Source organism: Panthera leo, chromosome A1 (assembly GCF_018350215.1).
Source record: "Panthera leo isolate Ple1 chromosome A1, P.leo_Ple1_pat1.1, whole genome shotgun sequence".
Taxonomy (NCBI): domain Eukaryota; kingdom Metazoa; phylum Chordata; class Mammalia; order Carnivora; family Felidae; genus Panthera; species Panthera leo.
Window position 1 is genome coordinate 118,550,258 of NC_056679.1, and position 27,930 is coordinate 118,578,187.

A 27,930-nucleotide genomic window follows, 5' to 3' on the forward strand; every position below is an offset into this window, starting at 1 on the left:
AACTGATTGGAGGGACAAAAGTGAGTGTGGGGGACCAGAGCAGAGGCATTTGTAGTTACCCAGGAAATGGGGGCATTTGATGTAGATGTTTGTGAATGGTGACGGGGAGGAGTGTATCGAACAGACATGCTTAGGAGGTGAAACGGACACACTTGGGAAGGACACAGTGCTGCCAGGGATGACACGTGGGTGTGTGACTTTGACTTGTGTGGCAGGACAGATGGTGGTGCCCTTTGCCAAACTGGTGACACAGGAAGAGGCCCTTAGTTGGAGCGTAGGAGAGGAGAGAGAGTTTGATTTGGAGAATGGGAAGTTTACCTGAGAATGTGAGTTGTGGGCAAAGCTGCCATCCTGAGGACTTATGTCAAGCTGTCAACCCTCTTATTTGGGGAACTCATACCCACCTGTGGGTCCTCTCAATTGGGGATCTCACATGTTCCATCTGTAAGATACCTTCTGTTGCTGTGCCCGGCCAGATCACTCCAGCCTGTCTTAAGGGCCACCTTGTTCGGCCTTGTCTTAGGCACTTAATATGCATTTGTCAGGGAGCCACTCATGCATAGTTCTGGAATCATTCCAAATACAAGGCAATCAGGCATAGAGAGTAAGTGTAATTGGTTTTCAGAGAAGGGAGTGGTTAGGTAGGCCTGGGGACTTTGGTGTTTGCACTTTAAGCAGCCAAGAGGCCAGTCTTGTCACAAATACTTACCGTGGCAGTTGGACTTCATTAACGGTAATCCGTTTCCAAATCCTGGGAGATGTGATTGAGGAGCAAAAATTTTATGGGTACTTATATACAGTTCTGGTAACTGGAGGTCAAAGAAAGGTGACAGATGCCCTGAAAGAAATATAATTCTACAATTACCTTGAGTCCTTTATTATGTGTGTGTACACATTATGTATTTGTGTGTGCGCCTGTATATTAAGTTTTACCCAAGGGGAAAATGGAAATGGCTTGACTTATGGTACTAATGGTAAAACTTGTGTAAATTAAGGTAGATCCTAACTTAAAAAATTATCAACCTTCTTTTACTGAAAAAAGAATTAGAGTTAGGTTAAATTGTCTTAAAACTGTGCAGGTTAGTAACTAGGGAGGCAGAGAGCATGGCTTCTCCAGGATGAGAAGGGCACTTCTCTCTGGTCCCCTAGTAAGCAGACATCTTTGGGAGCCGTCTTTAAAGGCCCAGACTTCTAGCTGCTTCTGTGTCCCTTAGCTGCCTGGTCTCACTGAGGTGGAGGCAACTCAATTCTATAAGGCAAATACTTGTCCTCCCCAGCAGCTGCCAGTTACAACTTCTCTCTGCTCTGGCCAGCATTCTGCCTTTCTAGCAACAGATCTTTCTGCAGAGTAAATATTACTGACTTTTGCGCCTCGCTGTATCTTGGACTGAACATGGAACACTGGGGTTCTATGAGCAGGGTGTCATGAAGCTTGGCATGCACTCAACATCAGTACCGGCCTCTCTTGCTTCTCTGCTCTTCTTACTGGAATGTGCACGTTAGATTCTTGTTGCCTCAGAGTGAAGTCTCCAGAAATAAATCTCTCTGCAGCTACATGTCAAAGGTGATCGTCTGCATAAGATGCCATCAGTCGTTCTGGGTTGTAGACAAGAAGCACTGTGTTTTAGGTGTTCTTTTTGGTGTCCTCTCTGTTGTCCCCAGTAACAGTAGGGGTTTTATCTAAACAGGGTGAGGCATCATGGTGTATCTGTGTGCTACAAAGATCTTAGCACGCACGAGCTTAGAGAGACCCAGATCCCCACCTTAGAGCTCTGTGCTGTTAGGTCACTCTTTTAACTTATCTGAGTTCTCAACATCAGGTAGTCAGGCTTCACTTCCCTGGGTTCTGTCATTGCAGGATTCGCTTAGTAGGGAACTATAGCCCAGCCTTGCCTGGAACTGAAGCTTACGGCGTACAGAGTGCCTGTGCAGTGCGCCTCCCTGGGGCTCCTGATAAGCTGGTGCGTTAGGTGGGGCCGACAGCTTCTGTCAGGTAAGGGACTATGAAGTTAGGCCTAGCCCAGAGTTAGTTACCTGTCTAGGAAATAGTGGAGCTGAAATTTGAGCCCAGGAGCTAGGTAAGATTGGGGTGAGGGCAAGAGGCTGATCAGCCTACAACCAGGACCCCGAGTGAGAAAGCCTCAAGGGGAGATCCTCCAAAGAAAGCTTGAGTTGCTGTTGCAAAGACTAGGGAGTATGCTGAATAAACAAAACATCAGGTGTTTCCCTGAACTTTGACCGAAAGATTTGTCTCTTAGGCACAAATTCTTCAGGCCTAATGGTGACTTCCTTTTCAGATTCCAGTAATTGGGATTTTTTTAGTCTACCTAACTGTGCTCACTGGTCTGTAACCAGTATTGTCTCTGGAGCAGTACTCATTACCTAATTCTTCCATCAGCGAGAGACGTGTCCTTACCAGCTCTGTGGGTGTCCCACACAGCTTCTCAGGTTTGTGTCGTGGCAGGGTGTGCTGTGTGTCACTCAACAATGAAATAAGGTTACTTTCTGGTCAGAAGCTAACAGGCCCTGCTACAGCTTGGATGGGTCCTCCTGTGAAAAAGGCCCCACAAAGGCCCTGTTGTGCATTATTAGCTGCTCCTTGATCCTCATTGGTAACTGCCCCTGACGGCACAGCTTCTCAGGTGAGTGTTGGGAGGTTTCCCAAGCCTGGCTTACATTTCGGCTTATTTCCACTTTGTTTAGATGCTTCTCCAGTTTGAGTCTTTCTTGCCTCCTGGGGAGGCACAGAGGATTGTTAGGTGGATAGAGAAGCTATTCCGTTCTTACTCTTTGCGCAGGCCTTTCTTTGTGAATTCTGTTCTGGAGAACATTCTAATTACGGTGCGACTGAGCACAGCCATGTCCACGTTCTTGGCATGATACTCTTTGGCCTTCCTGGGGGGCTTTGTCTTCTGTTCTGAAAGATGATTCCGCCTTTTTCTCATCCTGCCTGCCTGTGGCCTCGTGTCTTTGTTCCCCACAGCGTTCTGACTTTCAGATGCATCTGTTTCTTTCCTGACTTGCCAGGGAGTGATTGGCGTTCTTAGGGATATCCTCAGCTTGGGTCTGCCAGGTTTAACAGATGCCCGATTCCTCTGCTGGCATCTCTGCACTTTTTGCCAAAGACCATTCCATTAAAGTGACTGGACCAGGGAGAGACTGGAGACTATTGGCTGTTGGCTCCTGTGTTCTCCTTCTCCACTTCAAGTGTTGTCTTCTTTTGGTGTAGAGCTGAGGGCCTTCCTTGCACAAGCCGCAGCTGTCTTGGGACTCGTGTCACCGGAGCCCATGGGAGGGCGGTCTCGCAGCAGGAGCTCCTGCTGTCCAGGTGGTCAAAGCCTGAGCCCCAGACCTGAGAAGAGACCGACTGCTCAGCCAGCCTCTTGTACTCACTTCTAGCGCTTAGAATATGCTCTGGGATTTGCGAGCTGCACACCGGTGGTGGAGTTTATGTACTGCCCTCCACGTGCACACAGTATTCACGCACTGAGCAGGATGCACTGGCAGGTACACCAGGGAAAGCAGCAAAACCAAAAGATGGAGGAAAAAACAACCACCCATGACCCCTAACTTGAAGGAACAGGTCCAGGAACTAAACAAGACAAGGATGCTTTTATTCCATTAGGTGATGTTGGTCTGTGAAGCCAGAGCCGTCCCAGCCTCCTCCCGTATCTCATTAAAGCCAGTCCGTGTTGCCAGTTGTGCCTCATATTTCCCTCCTCTGGGAATTTGAACATAATACCATTTCCCCTTCAATAAGGGAAACATCTATGAGGGTCATTTGAATGATTAGCCTAATGTGCAGGAAGGCTGCCTGTGGAATTAAGTTAAGCGCATTTGGACTGAGCAGCTGTGTCTGTCAGGCCACTTAAAGGTAACTGGGTGCTTTTATACCCTTAACAGAAGCTGAGGGTTCAGGAGGGATCATTGGCTTTTGATACTGTCTTAAATGGAAGCTTATTTTTTAAATTTGACAAGGATTTCCAAGAGCTTTCTTTACAGAGAACATATGTGGGGTGTGTTTTTAACCCCAACTCAAAACATTGCCAGGGCTTTGTTCTTGTGGCAGCGGGGAATGTGGTGACCCAGGAAAATGGTTCAGGCGGAAATTGGTCAGGCTGGCCGCTCTCCCCGTAGGGGAACTGCAAGGGTTGTGAGAACTCAGCATCACTTGTGCCTGGGTCACAATAAGGAGTCCAGAAGCTCCTGGGCGGCGGGGGCTGGGCCCACCTCGGCCTTCCTTCCAGCTCCCTACCTAATGTCGGGATGTGGGAGGTCCGTGGCTGAGCTCACCCATGGGATGATGGATGCTGATGTCTGCTCTGACCCACACTGCCTCCTGACACCTCCTTAGGCAAGTGGATTCCCACCAGGACCAGTGTCCACGACGAGACTCAGTGTGTGGCTGGAGGAGTTAGAGCTGGAAGCAGAATGGTTAAAGCAGTGTTAACACAAGTATGAATTTGTCAAGCCAATCACAATTTCACGTTAGAAACAGCTGTTCAGCGTTTTGGAACTTAGATTCTTTTGTGTTTGAAATTGCCTCAGGAACAAATCGAGCTGCTGCATGAAGTAGAACGACTAAAAAGTGCAGCACATGAGAACATCAGTTTATGTCCATAATTCATATTTTCTCTCTTTCTTGCTAGATCTATCTTCAGCGAAGAGGAAATTTGCTGATTCCTTAAATGAATTTAAATTCCAGTGCATAGGAGATGCAGAAACAGATGATGAAATGTGTATAGGTAAGTCTGAACCGTGTGTGTAAGAAAGGTCACGGTTTACCATAACTGTCTGTGTCCTTGCTGAGCCTTTTTCCTGTGAGAGGAAGTGTCTAAGTGTCATGAATCAAGAAGCCCATACCAACAGTGGTGAGGACAGAGTGAAGTGAGGGTCGGAGGTCAAGGGGCCTGTTCATCCCAAGTGGCGAACTAGGCCCCTTGTGCAGGGGAAAAATCATGCATGGGTGCACTGGAGTTGGCATCTCAGGCAGAGTGGTCAAGGTGTTGGCAAGATGTCTGTGGACGAGAGGAGATCTGTTCTGGGACCACCCTCCCCCATGCACCGCTCTGGCTGAGAAGAGGGCCGGGGTGTTGTGGGGCGTGGGGCAGGAGGGCAGGCCTGAGCTTGGGACTGATCTGTAGTTGCTGCCTACTCCTGGGCTGAGGGTGGTGGGGCTTGGTGACGCTGGCTCCCACAACACAGTTCCTTCTGGCCACCTTCTGTTGTTTCTGTTGAGGTGCCACGTGCTATGGTGAGCAAAGCTAAACTCCTCTCTCTGCCCAGTTCTTAAAGGCCTGATCCTTCTGTTTTCATGGCACATGGACTGACCCACACCCTCCCATCCCGCCATCTCCTCTCCCATTCCTTAACCAGAGGCTGAGGGTGGGGTTACTGTTGATTACCATGCTGTGTGCAGATGATTTGCAATGTCAAGATGTCTGTCTTTGGCAGGGCCTAGTCACTGTACTTGACTCTTCTTACATTGGGCGTCTTGGTTAGTTCCATGGAGTGAGCAAGGATTGAGAGAGTTAAACTGAAGAAAGTTGTCAAATGCTTATTGAATCCCCTGTTGTCACAGAGTGCCACGATCTGGGCATGAGCAAAGGCAGTTGGGACGATAGACGAGAGCAGTGAAAATGCATCATTATAGTAACTGCTGAATACATGGGTACTTTTCCCAAGACTCCACCTTTGTCCTGAATATCCTCAGGGCTGTTGGACCTAGTGCTTGTTGCCTTTGGGAATAATTCTGGTGAAGGAGACTCTCTACGTCTGACCACCACGTTGCACACTGCATTGTATTAATAAGTGGCTTGAAGACTCAGGAGGAGGAATCCAGGGAGAAACCGGAGATGTGGCTTCCATTGTGAGCTACACTGGTGTAGTTCGGGTGCCAGAGGAAAGGTTGGTTTCTGACGCAGCCCCACAACCAAGGTTGAAGGGGTCACATCCTGGGCAGGAAATCCTTCAACTCCTAAGCGGAACTCTGCCCCTTCCAGCCGAGAGTCTGGGAGCCAGCCAGCATCTCATCAGTCCTGGGTAGTGTCAGGAACAGGCAGGTTTTTGAAGGAAATCCTTTCCTAGCTAGAGTGCCAGGTGAAATTAACCTGCGTCCAGGGGTCATCCTGGATGGTTAATGATGAAAAGATAAGGGGAGAGCCTTGGGAAGCAATTGACTTTAGGATTCTGCATGTGCCAAGGGATTTCATTCCATAACATACTAACTGTACCTGGAAAGGCTCCCAAAGGCCCATTTGTCTATGTCCCTCTCATGGCACTTTCTCTTTTCCAGCAAGGTCTTTGCAGGAGTTTGCCACTGTCCTCAGGAATCTTGAAGATGAACGGATACGGATGGTGAGTATGGCCAGGCTGCTCTTTGTCCCATACAGTGTGGTCATGTCAGCCTTTCACACATGTCAAGGGATTACTGTGGACAACTTAGGACCACGTTGTTGAACTCCCAAAGATTGACTATAAGGTGTACCTGTAAGGTATGACTTATGGGTGGATCTTTTGAATTATTTAACTTTGGGAGGCCTTCCATTCCCACGGGCAGGGTGGGAACGAAGGTGTCACACTCTGCCCCCCTCCACACCCCCCCATTCTCATCTTATTAAATGTATCCAAGAGCTCCTGAAGGGCAGGGGTCACTCCTTCACTTCTTATTCTGAAACACCTAACCCAGTGTCTGCCCTATAGTATGCACCGAGTAAATGGGCACTAACTAAATGATAGCAATCACAAGAAATTCTACAAAGGGGGCACTGTGCAAACTGAAGAATCAAATGCTGGTCTCTAGGTTCTTAAGAGATACCTTCTGTATTCTAAATTATTCTGATGAGGTTTGGCATCAATAGATAACAGATAACACATCCGTGAAAAGTTCTTTTGCATCCTCTCTGTATCAGTAAGATATCAAGAATGAAGCCTGAACCGAAATCCCCCTGCTGGCCTCATGGCAGTTGGTCCCTAGGGGGACTTGGCCCTAAGCGGTGGTGCTCCAGAGGCCCAGGGAAGAGTCTGTCAGCAAACTTTTTCCCTCTCTTCCCATGCTAAAACTGATCATTTGAGACTAAGTGTGTTTTCATCTGCTTAGACTGCCAGAACAAAATATAGGCTGGGTGGTTTTTACAGCAAATATTCATTTCTCATAGTTGTGGAGACTGGGTAGTCAAAGATCAAGGAACCAACTGATTTGGTTCCTGGTGAGGACCTTTTCCCTGGCTGGCCCTTGGCCACCTTCTTGCCATATCCTTAAATACAAGAGAGTGGCTCTTACATCTTTTCTTACAAGGCCACTAATCCCATTGTGAGGACTCCACTTTTATGACCTAATTACTTCCAAAGGCTCAATTTTCAGATACTGTCATCCTGGGAGTTTTAAATGATAAACTGCGGCATATCATATTTTTACGACTTTATTCAAAGAAAAATTGGTTCAAACGGGGCAGCACCAAACTGGATATGTTTAGGGACCCTCCACTGGCAGGAAGTATAAGGGAAAGACTTTTATAGCGAACAAATGGAAGTAGCAAGTTAATTATTTGATTGGCCATAGCTTAAGCTTTTGTCTTACTTGGGAATGCCTAATTGGTCTCCCATTTCTTAGCCTTGAGAGATTTATGCCCTTGGGGTTTGGTTTGCTTATGTAGGCTGTTATAACATTAGAGCCACCTACTCTAATGGCGTCTTTGTTTATCTTTGTTTAATTAATTTCACAGAGGTCAGGGCTTCGCCATATAAATTTTGAGGAGATGTTATTCAGTTCATAGCCTTGACCAAGACGTGTATGCACGCATTTTTAATTTTAACCTGCATGATGACTCTGTGAAGTGGTATCTATATCATCCCATTGTCTAGATGAAGATACTGAGGTTTCGAATGGTTAATTAACATGCCCAAGGTCACTTAGTTAAAAAGTGTCACAGTTTGGATTCAAACGCACATTTGTGTTATACTGAAGAATGTGGGAATTTCTTTGAAACTCCTCACAGAGCGGAAGTTCTCACCTTCTGCCCTGGACAGAGAGACATTGTTGACTTTGATGGCCCATTTTTGGGTGCTTGCATCAGAATCAGGAGGCTGGTAGCTGCAGCAAGGTTGGTGGTGGGTGGAGGCAGGGGAAAGCTTGTGTGTTTGTACACGTGCTACTGCCTGAGAAAGGGAAGCGATTCTTTTGAGTCTGATTCTTGGCCGAGTCAGTATTTGTGGGTGGGGGGTGTGGTGAGCAGATCTCGATGAATACCCTGCAGATTGCCATGGCCCGTGGTAAGGGAACAATGACTGGATTATACTCTTCAGCTTGCCTCTGCAATTTTATTATTAATGTCTGTGAACTGAGTTTTCTGCCATGTGCATCCGAGTATCTGGCCATCTCAAGCCCCTGCCCTACCTCCTTATCCTGGGACAGCCTCATCAATTCAGCTCAACTTCCCAAAGCCGCACCTCTCTGCAAAGACTTCTCTGACTCTCTGGGATATTTGGCCATCCTTTGTATTTTCGTAGTATCTGGTTCATGTATCTGATTCTCCACTGTGTCTGATAATCACTGCATGTGTCTGTCCCATAGTAAATGTGAGTTCTTGAAGAGCATAGAGTGGGCTTCTGTGTCATCAGTATCAGTGCAGTGCTTAGACCGGAGTGGAAATAACACAGTCATAGAATCTTAGACCCAGAAAAACCTTATTTCTCACTATCTGTAGTCTTTCGTTGGCCAGATGGGAACACTGAGGTCTTGTGAAGTCTGATAGCAAGCAGTAGAAGGAATGGGGCAAGGTCTCGGGCGTCCTGTTTCCCAGGTGTAGTTCGTGCTTTCGTGTGTGTGTGTGGGGGGGGGGGGGCGGGGGGGGAGGGGGGTGCTTCTCCTTAAGGCTAGATTCTCAGCTGTGGATGCCCATTGGAACAACTCGGGGAGTTTAAAACGTACTGATGCCTGGGACAGAGTACAGAGATTCTGATTTCATTGGTTTGAGATACAGCCTCGACGTTGGGATTTTTGTTGTTGTTAAGTTTACTTTTTCTTGAAAAAATATAACTTACTGTCAAGTGTATGCTAACTTGTGCTCTTGGCTCAAGTGTATGCTAACTTGGCTCAGCACACCACTGTGTGCTTGATTTGTGGAAGATTTAAGTGAGGGAGCCCATTAAGCAACATCAAATAATAATAAAAAGCAAACAAGTTAAACATTGCGACCCTCATGTTAAAATGCTCTCTTCTGAGGTAAGTGCTCTCAAAATTGAGAAAAAGGCAAATGGCAGTAAATTTGGAGACTTGTCACCTTTTATCCCTCACATTGCTTACTTAATTCTTGGCTGTGTCCATCTATGGCTTCTGGCATTTACTCTGTTGGTTTCATTGTGATGGATGCACATGTGATTTAGGAAAATAATCCTTTGTTGGGACAAGATTCCTGAAATAATTAGTTGAGCGACGAGTAAGCAGTGAATGACTTAAAAGGAAAGATTGTAAAATATTTTGCTGCCTTCGAACAGACCATGGAATCTTCGAGCTGGAACAATCCAGCCTACTCATTTTGCACATTAGGAAATGAGAGCCCAGAGAGGTTAAATGCTTCGCCTGTGGTCACACAGTTGGCAGCCAGTCAAGAAATCATTCATTGATTTAGTCAATGAAAAATATTTGAGTGCTCCTTTGTTTCAGCACCTTTCTGTGTTTGGAGGAGAATGGCGGGCAAGTGAGCATTTGCAAGATGGTGTGTGTGTGTGTGTGTGTGTGTGTATTGGTAAATTAGAAAACTTTAGCTGGCTTATGTCTTCTGAAGAAAACGCGTGGTGAGGTAGTGAGAAGTTTGCTTTGGAATATGCTGGTGATCAGGAAAGGCCTCCCTAAAGAGGTGACCTTCAGGCCAAAACCTGAATTAGAATAAGAAATAAGTTGTCCACAAGAGAATTCAGGGATCCAGCGTCTGAGGAAATGGCTAACTGCCAAAACTTGGAAGTGGAACAAGTTTTGTTGCATTTGAGGTGCCTTGGGGTGATGGTATTGTTGCGTGCAGGACCTGATGGGATGAGTGCTTGGGGTGAAGGTGAGAGGCAGCCGTGGCCTGGAGGCACAAATGTCCTGATCCTAGTCCAGTACTGGTAGGAATACACAAAGTCCGGCTTAGAAGGTGTTCATGCCATTGCATGTCCACAGGTGTTTCTTGTTTTTAACCTAGACTCAATGTTGATCTGTCCAAAATATATCTACTTAAATGTAACTTGGTCAATTGGCCTTTACAAGAAGTCACTTAAGGCTGAAATTTAGATCCTGCCCTGTCACCAGCTCCCCTCTGCCTTCACGTGGTTGCTTACCGTTTTAGAGGTCCTCACTGTAAAGAGTGAGTCACACATGGGAAGAATTCCGTGTTTGGAGATGATGACTAGATTTTGATCTGACGTGCTTTCAGTTCACGTATCGTGAACAGTCAACACCTGCACAGTGTTGCTTACTCAAATTTTAAAGTGAGACACGGAAGGAATTCTTAACTGATCATTGCTTTTGTGTTTACGTGTCCCCCCCAACTCCCCTGCTCTGTTTCTCTCCTCACCAGATTGAGAATGCCAGCGAGGTGCTCATCACTCCCTTGGAGAAGTTTCGAAAGGAGCAGATTGGGGCTGCCAAGGTGAGAGTTATACAAACTTTGTTCTTGGATTTTAGGGCAGCCTTGTTTTTGGATTTTATAGCGGCTCATCTGTTATTCCCAAGTGTCTGAAGTAAGACTGAGTGTGGTCAAACCCCAGAGCAGTCATTCTAGCATTTTGTTACCTAATTGGTTTGTGCTAGTTCATAAATCATGCAAAGGTAGAAACCGTGCCTCCTTGTGTTAGTAGATACATCTGTGCTTGGACAACATGGAAATGCACTTACTGTGGACACCCAGGACTCAGAGCCTAGACTGGGTTGCAGATGGGGCCCCGAAGTGGTGGGGAGGGACACAGCTCATTTTTGCTGTGTTTGAAAATGGGCCCTTTGTTGCTAGATCTTGACATTTTTCAAGAGAAAGTGAAAAGTCATAGTTTTCTTTGAAATTTCCTAGTTTAAAAAAGTACATCTTTTACATTGTGCAGGTCAAAAAGCAGGACTGCTTCAACTCCTAGGTCCCAATCTGTTAGTGCTGATGGCGAAGGACTGCAGCTAAAATTTGGCTGATTCTGTCAGTCCCTGAGAAGACTGTGAAGAGAATCTTGTTCATTTTTATTTTTTATTTATTATTATTGTTACTTTTTTTTAACGTTTATTCATTTTTGAGAGACAGAGAGAATATGAGTGGGGAAGGGGCAGAGTGAGAGGGAGACACAGAATCCGAAGCAGCCTCCGGCTTTGAGCTGTCAGCACAGAGCCCGACGCGGGGCCCAAACTCACGAATGGCGAGATCATGACCTGAGCCGAAGTCGGATGTTCAACCGACTGAGCCACCCAGGCACCCCTTGTTCATTTTTAAAAGGTAGATTCTCCAGGGTTCCCCTGCCCTGTGAGAAATCACCAGGAAATCCTAGCTAGTTTGACCTTCAGTAGAGTGTTAGAGGCCACCTGCAGGGAAAGTGTTTTCACTGGAATCAATGAAAGCAAAAGGATTTTTGACATTTTCTTCCTGTTTTTCTGCAACTGTGAATCCTTCAGCTGGCGCCACCTGCAGGGAGCTTTGGGCAACATCACTCACCTACTAGCATGCTTAGATTTGACTCAGTCGTGAAATGGCCTTGAGAAGTAGGTGCCTGTACGTGGGAGAAAGATAACTGAAATACAACAAAGTGGGATCTGTCTCCTCACCCCACCTCCCCACCTAAGCACATCTGCTTCTGAAAACGAATATGATGAGGGTCTGCAAAGAAAATGTGCCGTTCAGTCAGGGTTCTTCAGAGGGATGGTTGACTGTAGTTTGAAGGACAGACCATAGCAAAGATTTTTCTTCCAGTTCTAAGTCACTTTCTACTAGTTTTATGCTTTACATTTATGAAGATTAGAGCTCATGGGTTTTGTATCAGAGATTACGGAATATATAATTCAAAGGGAGTCTAATTCCACTAAGATTTTGAGTTTGCCATGAGTGTCCCTCCCTGGGTTCTCATGTGTGTAGGCCCAGGGACCTTCACTTTAGTGGCCTTGGGACCTGTGCTTCCTGTTCATGATAATAGATGGCGGTGGTTCTGGACGTTCTGAAGAGCTTTGAGACAGCAGCAGAGCAGACAGACCGATTTATCGAGTTCTCTTTCCAAGAATCTTTTCAGCCTTCTTACTCTGGCCTCTGCCCTCAGCCCTGCCTTCGGGGTTCCTGAAAGCCCAGAGTTGGCATAGAGGAGGAGCAGGATTCTGAGTGGACTACTCTTGGGTAATACCAGTGATCTTAATGATAGCAGCAGGTACTTTTCCAGAAGTGCGGTAGAGGTGGGGCTGTAGATGGTGAGAAATAGGAGAATAAAAGAATTCAAATAAAATCATAGCTCATCAAAACATGTTGCCTCTCACGTACTCTAATCTCTCCTTCTTGTTAAACAGTGTAATGCCTTTGGGGATGATTTCCCCTCCCTCTCCTTTGGTCATTTCTTTTTCTCATATACATACATTTATATCCTAGGATTGTGTACCTTTAAGAGAAAGCAAAGAAACAAACTCTTTACCAGGCAGTTTTGGGAGCAGACTGAAGAATACCTAAGAGCCAGCCAGGGCTCCTGAGCGGCCAAGTGGAAGTTTCTGAACTCTGCCTCTGTGGGGCTAAAATTACCCTTTCTCCCCATTCTGGTGCTGCTTCGGTTGCTGTAACAACCTGTTGCTACTTTCCAAGAAGCAGAATTTAGTGTTGGATGTGAAGGCTGCCAGGGAGGAGGACTCCTGGGCATTCTGCTGCAGAGGTAGCTGGCCTGCAGCAGGTCATGACCCTGAGCTTGGCATAACCTTGACCCTGTGTTTAGAATTCTGAGTTTGGGGGAGTTTGTTTTTCTGACAGCCGAGGTGCATTTGGAGCGCCGGGCACTGCAGTGAAAGTAAAACAAGTTAGAGAGCAATGGTGAGAGTGGGCCCTAACCTCACTGATGCCACTGGCATGTCAACTTGGGGAGTAGCTGAACCTCTTCATACCCATTTCCCGATCTGTAGAATGGAGACAGTGATAATAGTTACCTCCGAGAGTTCTTAGAAGGAAGACAAGCGAATGCAGGTAAGTGCTCAGAACAGTGCCTGTCGTATAGTCCTTTGATGTTAGCTGTTAGATTCAGTACACACAGTTCATTAATTAAAAAAAAAAATACATGAGCACTTACTCTGTGCCTGGTCCCAGGATGATGGAGAGCAAGTGTAGACGTACTGTGCTCATGGTGTGACTAGAGAGAACGACATGAAACAAAAAGCTAATAAATAAACATAATTCCAAATTGCGGTAGGTGCCATGAAGGCTTACCTTCACGGGACAGCGGGGCATGGGAAGCAAGTAGTGTTCTTGATAAGGAAGAGGTATGTTCAGATGATGAGTCTGATGACTGCCATTACCACCATGGCTACTGTGATCACTGCCGCCATCATCATCTTTACTGAATTTTATTGTGCACTTTCTGTGTGCTGCGCCCTCTGCTAAGCACTGTCTATGGTTAATCTCATTTTATCCTAATAGGTCAATGAGGAGGTGGCTGTTTTTATTCCTATTTTGTTAGCCTCTGAATTGAAAGAGGAAACCTGAACCTGAGCCCCCATCAGTTTATAGATGAGGGAACCCAGTTTTGGAGGGGGGCAGTGATTTGTTTAGAGTCAGTCCATGAGAAGTTGGGAATAACTTACAGGATTCTAACTCTGTCTTTTCTCCATTTAGCCACTGACAGTAGGTTCCCTGGGAGGCGAGCACCGCCTCCTACCTGAGCCAGTCATGAATACCACTCTTCCATCTTAAGAGTGTTATCTAAATCTTTGTAGAGTTACTCCCTGGCTGTCCTGTTGCTGTTTTTTTCAGGACAGAAACTGCTTCCCTTTCTCTTTAGCTCTGGCTGTCTTCTTGAACATGGAATGCGGCAGCTTGAATTGCCAAAAAGTCACAGAATTCTGGTGACTCATGTTCCCTGGCCTTTTCTCACCTCTGGCCAGCTGGGCTAGCCCAGCACAGGGTTCTCCTTGGGGGCTTTCTGACAGGTTGCTGGAGTGGATCTGCAAGCATTAAGTGGAATGGGAGCCCCAGGTTAAAGTTGCCGGTTTCCACAAAGGAAAGAGTTGCTTTAGTCAATGTGTAGCCTGTACCCTTCCTCAAATTTGAAGGAGTAGTATCTCCCCAGGCTTTTTCCTCACTTGCTTCTGCATATTGAGTTGTTCTTAGGTATAAGTAGTCTTTCAAGCAAAATTCAGATATGTAGAGGTGGATACATGTCTGCTAAAAAGGGTATGTGATGACTGTGCCCGTGTTGAGAGGCTTAGAATCTCGCTTTTGACCAGATAAATAGTGTTCTGACATGGCCTGGGATTTCCGGGACTTCAGGTGGGAGCTTCTCGGTGATTTCTGTCACCTGTCCCACTTAGGCTTGCCCAGTGTTCTGCCCAGAGCATTGGTACTGCTCTTGTGCTCTAGAAGCCTCCACCCTGTCCCTCATATGATTAGCAGGTCTTAGCTCACATTCTTGAGGACCCTGTCTGTGGACTGAGTGCACCTTATTTCCTTCATAGCACTTGTTGCAGTCTATAATTAAGCTATTTCTGTGTTTCCTGGTTGATTGTCCTTCTACTTGAACATTCACCCCCATGAGGCTTGGGACCACTTCTACTTTGTATTTCCAGTGGCTTCAGGCGTCTGACACAGAGTGATTGCTTCTTCTATCTTTGTGGAATGAATGGAGATGTCTCTGCATTTCCTTACCTGGCTGCAAAAGTTTTTCTCCTCTTGGAGCTCTTGGAGTTGCAGAAAAATACTTGGTGTAGGTTCTGCCTGAGTAAGGAGTAAGAATAATGCGCTTAGTGAAGTTGATCCTGTCTTCAAGCCAGTGTCAGCCTTTTCCAGCCCCCTTGCTTGCCATCCCCCCCCCCCTCCAGCCCCCCAGAAAGTGGAAGGAAGAGAGACTGCCCCTGAACATGTGTCTGAAGTGCGGTTGAAGGGTGGGCTTTGGAGGCAGCCTGCCCTGACCTCGGATCCCAGCTGTCACTATGACTTTGTACAAGTTAACCTCCATGTATCTAAGTTTTCTTCTCCGTAAAATGGGAGATAAAAGTATAATCTCGGTGACTCACTGATTTGGTGGGAAGGCAGGGATTATGTGTGTTATGATATTTATATTATTTTTCATTTTGAAAGTTATTAATGTAGGCAAATAAAAATTTCCCAAATGGAGGGAGAAAATCACCCATTATCCCATTTTCTTAACTTGATTATTTTCGTTTATCTTTCCATCTAATCTTTGTCTGTAGGTAGATACATTCTACGTAGGATGCACCAAGTTCATATCATGATACTAATACTTTCCCTTACATTATGAGCAGCTTGCCATATGACCACCTAGCCTTCCTAGTTCCATTTATTGGATGTCCCACCCTTTAATTATCTGAAACCCTGTATCTGGGCAGTGATGTGCTTTTGCCTTTTTGTTTGTTTTTATAACTGATGCTGCTGTGAACACATTTGTTGTCTTTGTTTTCATTTGAATTACTCTTCAGTTCAGAGACCCACGTGTGTTCAGTATTGTGCCCAGGAATATTTAGGTCTATATATTAAGTACTTTTTGACTGCTGTTAAAGCTGAATCTGCCCTTACCCTAGATTGGTCCGATTTAAGCTTTAAGTAGGTCTTACTGCTTTGGGATTAGCTTCATAGGTAACTTTGCTCCTTTATTTGGCCTTGAACATCCTTTGAATTAGAAATTAGACATTTCTCTTTCACCGTTGAGGTTCTTAGAAAGTGGAGTCCTGGCTTTGCCACTATTAAATACTGGTATTTACCTTGCCTCTGGCATTGTCTTCTGTGATAGACATTCATACCCGTCGGTCTGTGTGTTGATGGAGGGTTGGTTTGACTTAATATGCATTATTTGAAGAGAAGGAAGAGATGGGTAGTTGGCTGTTCTGGGTCTGAAGGAATGGTGACCTATGGAATTGAGCCGGCAGGTCTTGACAAGGTTGCTTTTATTCCTGCAACGTTTTACTCTTTCCCTCCTGTCTTCTTTTTGCCAGGAAGCCAAAAAGAAGTATGACAAGGAGACAGAAAAGTATTGTGGTGTCTTAGAAAAACACTTGAATTTGTCTTCTAAGAAGAAAGAATCTCAGCTTCAGGAGGTAAGAAACTTCACTAATATCCTGAACAAGGTGTTTAATTTCTATGTGTTGCTGTAGAATATGTGCCCGTTCCTCCTTGCCAGAAAATCCTAGGGTTTGAAGTGGCCTCAGAAACCAGGAGCTTGACCCCGATCCCTCATCAGATGCCTAATGCCTGGATTCCCTTTGTATCTTCACATCCACAATACTCCTTTTGTGGCTGTCCAACCTACCAGGTGGGCGGGAGCACATACTGCTGGTCAACGTCACTCACCTCCTTGTGGGGCAGCCGTGAGCACTGAAATGTACTTCTTCCTTTCAAACTGAAATTTTGTGTTTTCCTGTTTGTCTCACCCTTTACCTTGGTTCTGTACCCTATTGCTTTACTTTTTGACTTCCTGCCTTGTATCACTGATTTGAAAAGTCAGCATCTGAAACACTTTTTTCTTCCTCCAATATTATTGTTACTATTTTTTTAAAAAATATTTCCATTGGTACTTCACAGCAGTCTTCCTTCTCTTTCTTTGTGTCTTTGTTTCTCTCTCTCTCTCTCTCTCTCTCTCTGTCTCTTTTTCTTTAAGCAGGATTTTATTGCCATTCATATGTTTTACGCTTTGGTAACTTTGTTTCACAAGAGATAAATTATGTGGCCTGCCCTAGGACTTTCTGGATTGGCATGAAGAGTAATTCACTTGGAAAGATAAGTTAACTTTGCAACCATGGATCTGTCATAATTCTCATTTAGTTCATGGAGACTTGCATGGTAAGGGAGTGGTTTCTGGAAGACCGAGCAGGTTATAGTGGAACTCCAAAGTTGACTACATGGATGTCATTTTATTTAACTCTTAACAATTTACTTCACCTTTCTCAGGTATGTGGTAAAGAGAGGTTGTGACTTCCAAGTTAGCGCCTCATTCTTTTTTTTTTTTTTTTAAGTTTTAAATATAAATCCCAGTTAATTCACATACAGTGTGGTATTAGTTTCAGGTGTGCAATATAGTGATTCAGTGCTTTGATACATCACCCAGGGGTCATCACAGCAAGTGCACTCCTTAACCCCCATTGTCTATTTCACCCATCCCCCCACCTACCTCCCACCATGTAACCATCTGCTTGTTCTCTGTAGTTAAGAGTCTGTTTCTTGGCTTCTCTCTCTTTTTCCCTTTGCTCATTTATTTTGTTTCTTAAATACCATGAGTAGAATCATATGGTATTTGTCTTTCTCTGATTTATTTCACTTAGGATTACACTCTGTATGTAGCTCCATCTGCATTATTGAAAATAGCAAGGTATCTTTTCTAATGCCCAAGTAATGCTCCATTGTGTGTGTGTGTGTGTGTGTGTGTGTGTGTGTGTGTGTGTGTGTACCACATCTTTATCCGTTCATCATTCGATGGACACTTGTCAAGCTAGCCTTCATTCTTCAGTTTACTTTGTTTTTAAGCAAATACCATGCAGTGCTTCTGTCACATGAAAGTTAATATGAAGATCATATGTTTAAAGGATGAAAAATGAAGATAACATAGGAGATGGTGGAGTCTGAACCCCTCCCAACCCGATTTGTTGCACATCCTCAGTTAGGAATGTCTTGCTCTCAGAGCCCTTTGCTTTGAAATGCAAGTTTAAACCAATTGTGTAAATGATGAAGAGGAGTCAACAACACTGCCAGCAACAAGTGTTTGTAATGGGCTTTGCAGATCAGTTCTTGGCCGGTCAGCCAGCTTATAGCAACTGAGTACTTGGTGTGAAAAGTAGAAAACACTAACCTGTCCTGGAAGATTTCCTACCTGGCTAGGGAAAAAGGAGCAAACACATGGGGAGGTGATTCTTGAAGGTAGCCTAGCTCCTCAGGTGAATCTTGTCAGATGTGCTGGAGAAGGCTAAAGAGAACCTATTTTCACTGGATCGTATATAAAGTACTTAATTCCTTGGATGGGATCCCAGCTGTGTGTGGGGTATGGGCACTGGAAGATACCCAAGAATATGCAATTATCCATGATAAATTAGGATCTGTCCTGATGCCCTCACTGTTTAGTGAGTTACCCTTCTTAGAGTCATTTAGCATTTAGGGTTTGGAAACTACCTTTAAGGAAAGTCTTTTTGGCTGCAGCTTGCAATGACCAGATGTGGCCAGCTCTGCAGTTCCTAAGCAGTTAGGTGAGTCAGGGTCATTGAGAGTTGAACAACTGTGTGATTGTTCTACCACCTGTTGGTGTTGACGGCCCATAGCACAGTTAGTCTGTAGGCATGGCATTCCGCAGTGTGAGGATGCTTTTCTGGTCTATTCTCTCCATACCTGGATGCTGCTTCCTTGGTCTGGGATGACTGTAACATACTCTTCTAAAGCCATGCCAGTATCCTCTCCCCCCAAGATAGTACAGTGTCAGCCCAGAGCACTGTCTGGGAAAGTGATACCTTACTTCAAGGCCTGCTGTTGGGTGTTTTCACTGTGTGACCTGGGGCAAGTACTCACCTCTCTGATCTTTTAGTTCCATTTTTTGGTAAAACACAAAGTATGTGTTCTCTCTATTTCATGTATGGGGATGTGTGTTATGGCTGCTAAACAAATATAAAGTATTATCCCTATGACTGGCTCGTTCCTCCCCATTTCCCGTTCCCGAATTGAATGGTACTCTTCGTCACTGCCTTGGTGTGTTCAGGCTAGTAAAAGAGAATACCATAGGTGAGACAGCTTATAGAGACAGAAATTTAATTCTCACAGTTCTGGAGGTTAGGAAGGCCAGTATTGTAGCACTGGCAGATTTAGCATCTGGTGAGAGCTTATAGATGACTCTTCTTGATGTGGTGTCATGTGGTGAAAGGACCCGGGAGCTCTCTGGGGTCTCTTTTATAAGGGCACTCATTCCATTCATGAGGACTCCATCCTTATGACCTGGTCACCTCCCAAAGGCCCCACCTCCATGTGCTGTCACATTGGAGCTTAGGTTTCAACATACGAATGTTGGCAGGGACACCAACTTTTACTCTATAGCCCTGACATTGTCAGTTACAGGTATTAGTGGGCATTTCTACATTACACTCTTTTATGGTTCTTTGTGTGCTTGTCTTTGACCTCGTTACGCTTTCTAAGTACTTTGAGGGCAAGGAGTGGGCTGTAAGTCTTTCTTTAAGGTCCGGGTATTCTTGAGCATTGCTTTTTAGTTGTGCCTGAGCTGAATTAAATTGATAAAAATCTTATAACAACAAAAACGATACAATACTTTTCACTGACCACAACAATAAGGCCAGCAAATATTTACTGATGCTTATTTTAGGTACTGTGTTAGGCACTTGGAATCTTCTGAAATCCTTATAACCACTCTGTGAGGGACAGATTTATTCCCTCGCCGTTCAGTAGCCTGCCAATAGCTAGTCAGTGAGGTTGTGAACCCTGGCCCCTGACCCTGGAGCTCTTTGAACTCACTGTACTCTCCTAATTGCCTCTTTACCTTGGGAGGGAGGGATGTTGCTGGGCAGCTAGGCAGCCATTGTTATTCAATGCCAGTGTCGTTGAGATAGGATTCACCACCTGAAGGAGGGACCTTGGTAATCTTCTGATTGAACCTACTGGAAATACTTTTGAAGGAACTGGGTTCCTTGCAGAGGTCAAGGGATTTGTTCAAGGTCCTCCAGCTATTAAGTGATGATTTTCTCACATTTATTAAAAAATCAATTTGGAAATATTACCAGACACCTACTGCACTTTTAATGAAATGTACTTTCTTTAAATATCCAGAATTCTTACCTAATTGCAGAGCTCTGAACTGAATACTTTGAAATTCTAGCCAATCCCTACATTTGGTGAATAAAATTATAGTGCAGTGATGTGGAATGACACTGCCATCTAGTGGGTGATTCTTTTGTAAATTAACTTTTCTTCTCCAAGGGCTAAGAAACTTTAAAGACAATATGCACTTAACAAATATTCATTGCATACTTCTGTGAGTCCATTCAGGTGTTGAGTGTATCGTGGAGAGTAAATGAATGATCGGCTTTAATGAACTTAGAGCCTAGGACAGTGTTTGTTTCCAAGAACCTTAGAGTGGTTGGTGCATCTCAGACAAGCTGGTAGATGAACCGTTTCTCAAGTAACAAGCAGGGAAACCATCTTGAGTGGTTGCCAGGTGGGCTGGACTCCTGGCCTACCAGTCCATTGTAGGGTGGGGCGGGGAGGGGGTCTAATGATGTGAAGAGCTCTATGGCTCAGGTGAGCAAAGGCATTGGCAAAAGAAACCTACCATTCTTTTTTAATTAAAAAAAATTTTTTTTAAATGTTTATTTTTGAGAGTGAGAGAAAGTGTGAGAGGGGGAGGGGCAGAGAGAGAGGGAGACACAGAATCTGAAGCAGGCTCCAGGCTCTGAGCTGTCAGCACACAGCCCGACGCGGAGCTTAAACTCACGGATTGTGAGATCATGACCTGAGCTGAAGACGGACAACCAGCCGACTGAGCCACCCAGGCGCCCCGAGAAACCTACCATTCTAATTGGATTTCTTCTTCTCTTTCCTGTGGAAATGTATGGAGTTATGCATTTCTTCTGAGAACTGGATCACTGATGGCCACGTAGAGATCAATTTATTCATTCCTTAAGCATCTCTTGAATGCTTACTATGGGCCAGGCAATGTTCTGGAAGCTGGGATAGAAAAGTGGAAAAATGAGACAAAGTCTTTGCTCTCATTGATATTCTATTGCAGTAGGTGAGCCACAGGCAGAGAAAAGCATTGAAAATAATTTTACATAGTGATAAGGAAATAAATTGGGGGGGGGTAGGTTACCCCAGCGCTTTTTACCTTATATACATTAACATGGTCACTAAAGCCTTTTCTAAAGAGGTTAACAAATGAATTGAAACTAGAAGGATGAGAAGGACCACTAAGAGAAAAGCTAGGACGCTGTTCTTGAAGTTGTGCGTGTATTGGGGTGCCTGGCTGGCTCAGTCAGTGGCGCATACAACTCTTGAGCTCAAGGTTGTGAGTTTGAGGCCCACACTGGGTGTAGAAATTATTTAAAAATAACATATTTTAGGGGTACCTCGGGACCCTATTTGGTTAAGGGTCAAACTCTGGATTTCAGCTCAGGTCATGGCATCAAGGTTTGCGGAATCGAGCCCGGCCTCAGGCTTCGCACTATCAGCGCAGAGTCTGCTTGGTAATCTTTCTTTGTCTCTCTCTCTGCCCTTCCTCTGCGCTTGTTCCCGCTCCCTCTCCCTCTGTCTCTCTGTCTTTCTCTCAAATAAAGTATTTTTTAAGAATTGTGTGTCATAAAAATCTGAATTACTGGGTCAGGTCATGAAATAGAATAGAGGAAGCTAGAACAGAAGAAAATTATAAGGCATGTTTTTTGGGTCATAATGTAAAAGTTTCTTATGGTGCCTTAAAGTTTTAAAAAACTAAATATTTAGAAGAGGTTTGCAAACAGAAGGAACACCAATTGCAAAGTATTTAGAGTGTTAGGGGACAGGGAGTCAATCTGGGAGGCTGGAGTACAGGGAGGATGCATTGGGGGGGCGGGGAGGCAGGTCACACAGGGTCTTGCAAACCATGTTTGAGACAGAGGGAGACAGAGACCGAGCATGAGTGGGGGCAGAGAGAGAGGGAGGCACAGAATCTGAAACAGGCTCCAGGCTCCGAGCTGTCAGCACAGAGCCCGATGCGGGGCTCGAACCCACGAACCGTGAGATCATGACCTGAGCCGAAGTCAGGCACTTAACCGACAGAGCCACCCAGGCACCCCCTTCTGATTCCAGTTTTAAGAAAGCTCTTCTGTCTGCTGGGTGCAGGCTGGATTGGGGTTGGGGAGAGAAAGAAAGCAGGGAGACTAGTTAGGAAAGGAGTTTAGTCACCCCGAGACCCATGGTTGACTTAGGGGGGAGGAGCTGAAGGCCATCTGTCTGAAGGGCTTGGTGGTAGTAACAGCAGATGTGCACACAGCCCTTTTTGGCTTTCAAATTGTTCACATCCTTTAGCTCATTTTCTCGCAAGGGCGGATACTACCTCCAGGTGTGGGAAAGAGCCCCAGAGAGAATAAGTGACTTGAGTAGGCCTCTCCAGCTAGAAAATGATAGAACTGTGAGTCCAACCCAGATGTTTGGGCTGTTAGCTCCCTGACTGATGCCGGGCTCTGCTGTCTGTCTCCTAGGAGTTTCCTCCATTGCTGCCTCATGGCAGGAGCCACGTTGCAAATTTCCAGAATGACCCTTTCTTGAGTTGGAGTGTCAGTTGGCAAGCCTGAGCAAGGAGGATGTTTGAGGTGTGTGGGTGGTCAGGGGAAGTGGATGCATCCCTGGTGTAAGTGTGTTGGATTTGCACTATGAGGAAATTAGACGCTGCAGGAGCATATGGGGCTTAGCTGGCAGGAGCCCAGGTGGAAGGGATCAGCCCAGTGGTCTGAAGAGCCACACCTGGGGAAGGAGGGTACAGCACTTTCTGAAACTGGGCCTCCAAATAAAGATCTCTCAGTCCGCAAATACCAGCTTCTCCTGCTTAGAGGCTTAGAAAATACCCCCAAGTTTAGCCCTTTGCTGTGTGTGTGTGTGTGTGTGTGTGTGTGTGTGTGTGTGTGTGTGTGTGTGTGTTTGGTTGCCTCCCCACCCAGCACTTAGCCAATTAGCTTCTATGTGTTAATATGTTTACCTAGGAGGAAGTTGCTCACAGGAGAGTTGACTGGGCTGTTTGTGCTTTACCAGGGTTTGTAATTTTCTGTTTATGGACATAATTATTTAGAATCTTTTTGCTTCCCTATGTTGTGAGTTCCATGAAGGAAATTTCTTTTTGTGCATGATGGTTGAATGAATGAATGATTTGCCACGTTCTTTAGATAGAAAGATAGCAGTGTCATATTTGGTGTAATGGGAAATATGTCCCCAGTTTCCTCTGCAGGGATCTTGACAAACGCACACTGGAAGAGGTATTTCTTTGGGGGCTTTGTCTCTGTGAAGTATGTTATAGAATGGTTTCTCACCCTGTCACTTCTAAAGAAGGCAGATGTTTGTTTCCCACTACCAGGATATTCATTTTTATTAAAAAATCTTAAGGGGCGCCTGGGTGGCTCAGTTGGTTAAGTGTCCAGCTCTTGATTTCCGCTCAGGGGCATGATCTCACGGTTTGTGAGTTTGAGCCCCAGTTGGGCTCTGTGCTCACAGTGCATAGCCTGCTTGGGATTCTGTCTCCCCCTCTGTCTGCCCTCCCCCTGCTCGTGCATACTGTCTCTAAAAAATAAGTGGATAAAATTTTAAAAAATACTAATATTTTTTGTCATTGAAATGTGCATTCACTGTAACAGTGAGGTGGCATAGCAATAGTGTGGAAATGTTATGAACTTCACAGTGATAGTTGAGGTACTTAATAGCATCTTGTTATTCTACCCAGGCTCATTTTCTCCCCTGCTGTCTATATCCTGCATCAGTGGTTTGATTGTACGCATGTGTGGGCCTATGCAGCACCCCCTCTGCATGGACGGAGAAAGGAGGCTTAGATGGAATAGTGTAATTACTCTGCTGAAGTAAACTGACAGTTTGTCCCTTGACAAACAAGAAAATAGGTGAAACTCATGTGGAAATGTCCTTTCCTAAAGGCCCCTGCCCTCTAACAGCTGGTTTTGTTCATTCCTAATGGGATGGGGAGAACCCTGCAGGTTTTCTTTTTTTCTCCTTAAAAATCTGTCTTCTTTAGAACCCAGGTCTGCCCTTGGGTGTGGGGAGGTGGTACAGCCTCCTAGTTTAAAGATGATCAAGGGTCTTGGAGGCAGATCCACAAGCACAAAAATCCCAACTGTGCCCTGTACTGGCTGCTTCAGGTTCCTTAATGTTAGCAGACATCATTTTCCTCCTGTCACTTAGAGGTAATGAGAATATCTTCTTTTTAGGAATTGGATGAGGATTAAGTCACTATAGTGAATGAGGAGCGAATAATGTCACGTAATATATGTATACCTAAGGACATGGTGCCTAGGACATTGTCACTAGTCTTAGGTCTGTTTCATGCTGTCTGAATTGTGTATAAAAACCATCTCCAAGGAATTTTGTGGCCTGCTTGCTGAATGCTCTCCTTGGGTAGTGACTTGACTTTCCTCTTAAATTCTGACTTGTTTGCAGGCAGACAGCCAAGTGGACTTGGTCCGGCAGCATTTCTATGAAGTATCCCTGGAGTATGTCTTCAAGGTGCAGGAAGTCCAAGAGAGAAAGATGTTTGAGTTCGTGGAGCCGGTAAGTAGATGCTCAGGGTTTAATGGTATACCCGCACTTTGACCTCCAGTCCTCATTGCACTGCCTAGATTACAAAATGCTCTAAGTTGCTGATGAAGAGGTTGATCAGCCCTGGTACTGTGCCTTCTGCTAAGTCACAGTGCTTTGTCAGTCTGTCTACCCTGGACTGTCCCCTGTGGCCATTCTTGGGCAACCTGAGCAGAAGTGATAGTGCTTCCTCTGGCCCTGCTGTGTTGTGCTAATTGGTTTCTAGGTGGAAGTAGGGCAGGGGGAGGACTGTTGATCTTGCCCAACAGTAGTGATTACACCTTAACTTTCCACCCTCCCACCCCCTTCCTTTCTCCTTCAAATAATCCAAACGTAGTAGTTGCCCAAGGAAAAAGGGGAATGTACATGATACATTCCTCTTTTTGTCTGCGGAGTTCAAAGCCCCTCCACGCTCCTTCCGTGCATTAAAAGGTACTATATAAAGTGATTTCTCACTGTAGTTGGTTATAACCGAGTAGCAGGGAGAGAAAGGTTGTAGTGTGCAAACCAGTCTGGCTTTAGTTGAGACCACCTTAGCATGGGTGTGGCTTTGTGCAGTGGTAGTGCTGCCCTGCCCTTGTGTTGCACTCAGAATGCACAGTACGAAAATGTCATGGAAACACCGAGAGAGCACATGGGCCTCAATTTCAAACTCGTGCAGACCTTGCATTTTTCACTAAAAATGCAGCCTCTGATTTAGACCCAAGCCTGGAGTCTCTGTAGAAGTAAGACTCTTACCTACCTAGATTTCAGAAAGTGATTTTCTTAAGCAAACAATAAAACTATAAGAAACGGAGAGAAAATAACCACTTGTTTTAGTAAAGAGTGTTCTGTGCTCCATTTCTAATTCATAAAATTCTGGGATGCTTTTTAGGGATGTGAACTTGCTAATAGTTTTATCAGACTCTGGTGGCTTTGGAATCTGATACTTAGATTTTTTTTTTTTTTTTTTTTTTACTGTATTGGAACTAGGATTTTGAGCTTTCCTTCTCAGCCACCTCATCTGGCAAATTCTTCTTTTTAAAAAATAATTATTTTTGCAAGAGCGCAAGTGGGGAAAGGGCAGAAAGAGGGGGACAGAGGATCCAAAGTGGGCTCTGCACTGATAGGCTGACAGCAGTGAGCCTGATGTGAAACTCAAACTCCCGAACTGTGAGATCATGATCTGAGCAAAATCAGACGCTCAAGTGACTGAGCCACCCAGGCACCCCTGGCAAATTCTTTAATATCCTTAATTACCTCAGTCTTCTTATGTGAATGTTGGAAACTTGAGAGCCAGCTTCCTGTCTAGTAGTGGTCTCTATCACGGTCTCCTGTCAAAATCCCCTTGTTTTTGCAGTCTGTGTCGTGGGGGAGGCCATCCTACAGAGAAAATGAGCTTATTGATTTCCTTGCTTAGGACACAGAGGTGTTAAAGCCAGCTTTTCAGCGAAAGGTTTACTGAAGCCTATTTCCTGTGGTCTGGGCAGGCATTCAAATGCTGTCACAGAATTAGCGTTGGATGTTTTTAATTGATTTTACCAGAATTTCTAGAGGAAAACAACAGTGATTGTAATAATCTTGAGGTGCACAATGATAGTATTCTACAATTGCTTGCTTTTGATGTCTTGGGTTTTAATTGGCCTATCTTACTTCTTTGAGGTGTTTTTGTTGTTCTTGTTGTCCCCTTGTATCTCCCAGTACGTGTTCCTCGTGAATCAGATACTGTGTCTGTAAGCTTTTGCTGGGTAACAACACAGAACCTCTTGGAGCAGTAGACCTTGATTTCTCATGAATGTGTGGGTTTCAGCCCAGCTAAGGCTGGACTTGGCCTGATGACTGCTGATCTAGGTGGGCTTTCCTCTTCCTCCTCCACCTCTTCCTTTTCCTTTTCCTTTTCCTTTTCTTCTTCCTCTTCTTTTTTTTTTTTTTTTTTTTTTTTTTTTTTTTTTTTTAAAGAAACCTGCAAGGAACAATCCTTCTAGTTCCTGACTCCCATTTGTAGTATATCCATATCTTGAGTGTTTGAGAGGCAGTAAAACATCACTGGTAAGGGCTCCAGAGCCAGACTGCTTAAACTGAAATCTCAGCCCAGCCATTCTAGCTGTGTGTTCTTGGGTTACTTAGTTCTCTGAGCCTTAGTTTCCTCATCTGCAAAAGGAGTAAAATAATACCACCTACCCTATAAAGATGTTAAGAGGAATCAGTTTCCTCATGTATGATGCTTAGAATGGAGCTAACCTAAATGGCACCCAGGTAGCAATTACTTTTTTATTCTAAGATAGAGGAATATCTAAGCTTCAGTCACCCAGGTGCTCACTCAGATGAGCACATGTGACAAGTGCCAATACTAACGAGGCCTGCCTGTTTTAATCTAAAAAGTCTTGGTGAATCTGAAAGCGTTTACCTCGTGAATACCAGGGAAATGGCTGAAGACCCCGCTGCTGTGTCTGAGGAGTTCAGAGCCTCATTTGGGAAGCAAGGTGGATGTAGTAGAGAGGTCGCCAAGGTAGCAAGCAGTGCAGTAGCAGGTTGGACAGGAGGGAGGATATGGGGAAGTGCCTGAGGGATGTGAAGAGTGGAAAACCTTGGCGGTTTGCAGATGTTTTGTAGGCCGTGCACTGAGGCACCTGGAGAGCTAATAAGAGACGATTTCTGGCCCCTTATTAGAATGAAGAGAAAGTGATAGGAACTTGCCCAAAGTGAAATTAAATGAGTGGTTGAGAGGCTGGATGTAGAATTCGCATGTTCACTCCTTTTACAGAAGCTCTCGTTTCTCGACCCACCAGTTTATGGGCTGGTCACTGCTTCAGGAGCTATGGATAGTGGGAGAGATTGATCAAAACACCGCCGATTAGATCAGTGGTTGTCAAAGTCTTCGAAATGCAGACTCTCAGGCTCTAGCCGAGACCCCAAAATTGGGGGTGGGGCCCAGTAATCCCTATTTCACCAAACCCTCTATGGCGATCGTGTCACACATTTAAGTTTGAACCCCTGGCTGAGATTGTACAGAAGACCATGAAATAACAATTGAGGATTAGGTCAAACTGTGTCGTACGCTAAGAATCACTTCACCCCCATACGGCCGTCCTACCCTTATACTATCTCTGAGGGTAGGTAATTGCTGCTTTATATCTGTTTTCAGATTGGGAAATGGAAGCACATTTATTCCCCAAGGTGACATCTGCTACCTGGCAGAACTGGAATGGTCTGGTTGTTAGTCTGTACGAAACAGTATTTGATTGCTTACAGGTGGAAAGGAAACCAGCAGGAAATTTACTGAACTAAATTGCTGGGGCACCTGGTGTGGATATTCATATTTTGCGTTGGTTGTAGTCAGGGTTGTAGTTGGTTTCCAGCCTTTCAAGGGACCTCTGTGCATATTGACTATGTTCATTTGTTTCTTACAAAGTAACTTCAAGTACTAGGATGTTATTGACCTTCAGAAAAAGAAGCAAGATTTGAGTATTCCAAAGAAGAAAATTCAGACTTCTGGGATCTA

At 45.0% G+C, this 27,930-nt stretch overlaps 1 protein-coding gene across 7 annotated transcripts in view; it reads left to right on the forward strand.

The window, feature by feature from the left end:
• Nucleotides 1–27,930, forward strand: part of ARHGAP26 (Rho GTPase activating protein 26) — a 422,569-nt gene that overhangs the window by 98,366 nt on the left and 296,273 nt on the right. For all 7 annotated transcript variants that reach the window (XM_042938105.1, XM_042938115.1, XM_042938124.1 and 4 more), the window contains exons 2-6: nt 4,650–4,745; nt 6,296–6,357; nt 10,557–10,628; nt 16,139–16,240; nt 24,312–24,422. In XM_042938105.1, the coding sequence (XP_042794039.1) occupies nt 4,650–4,745; nt 6,296–6,357; nt 10,557–10,628; nt 16,139–16,240; nt 24,312–24,422 (443 nt within the window). The remainder of the gene's footprint in view (nt 1–4,649; nt 4,746–6,295; nt 6,358–10,556; nt 10,629–16,138; nt 16,241–24,311; nt 24,423–27,930) is intronic.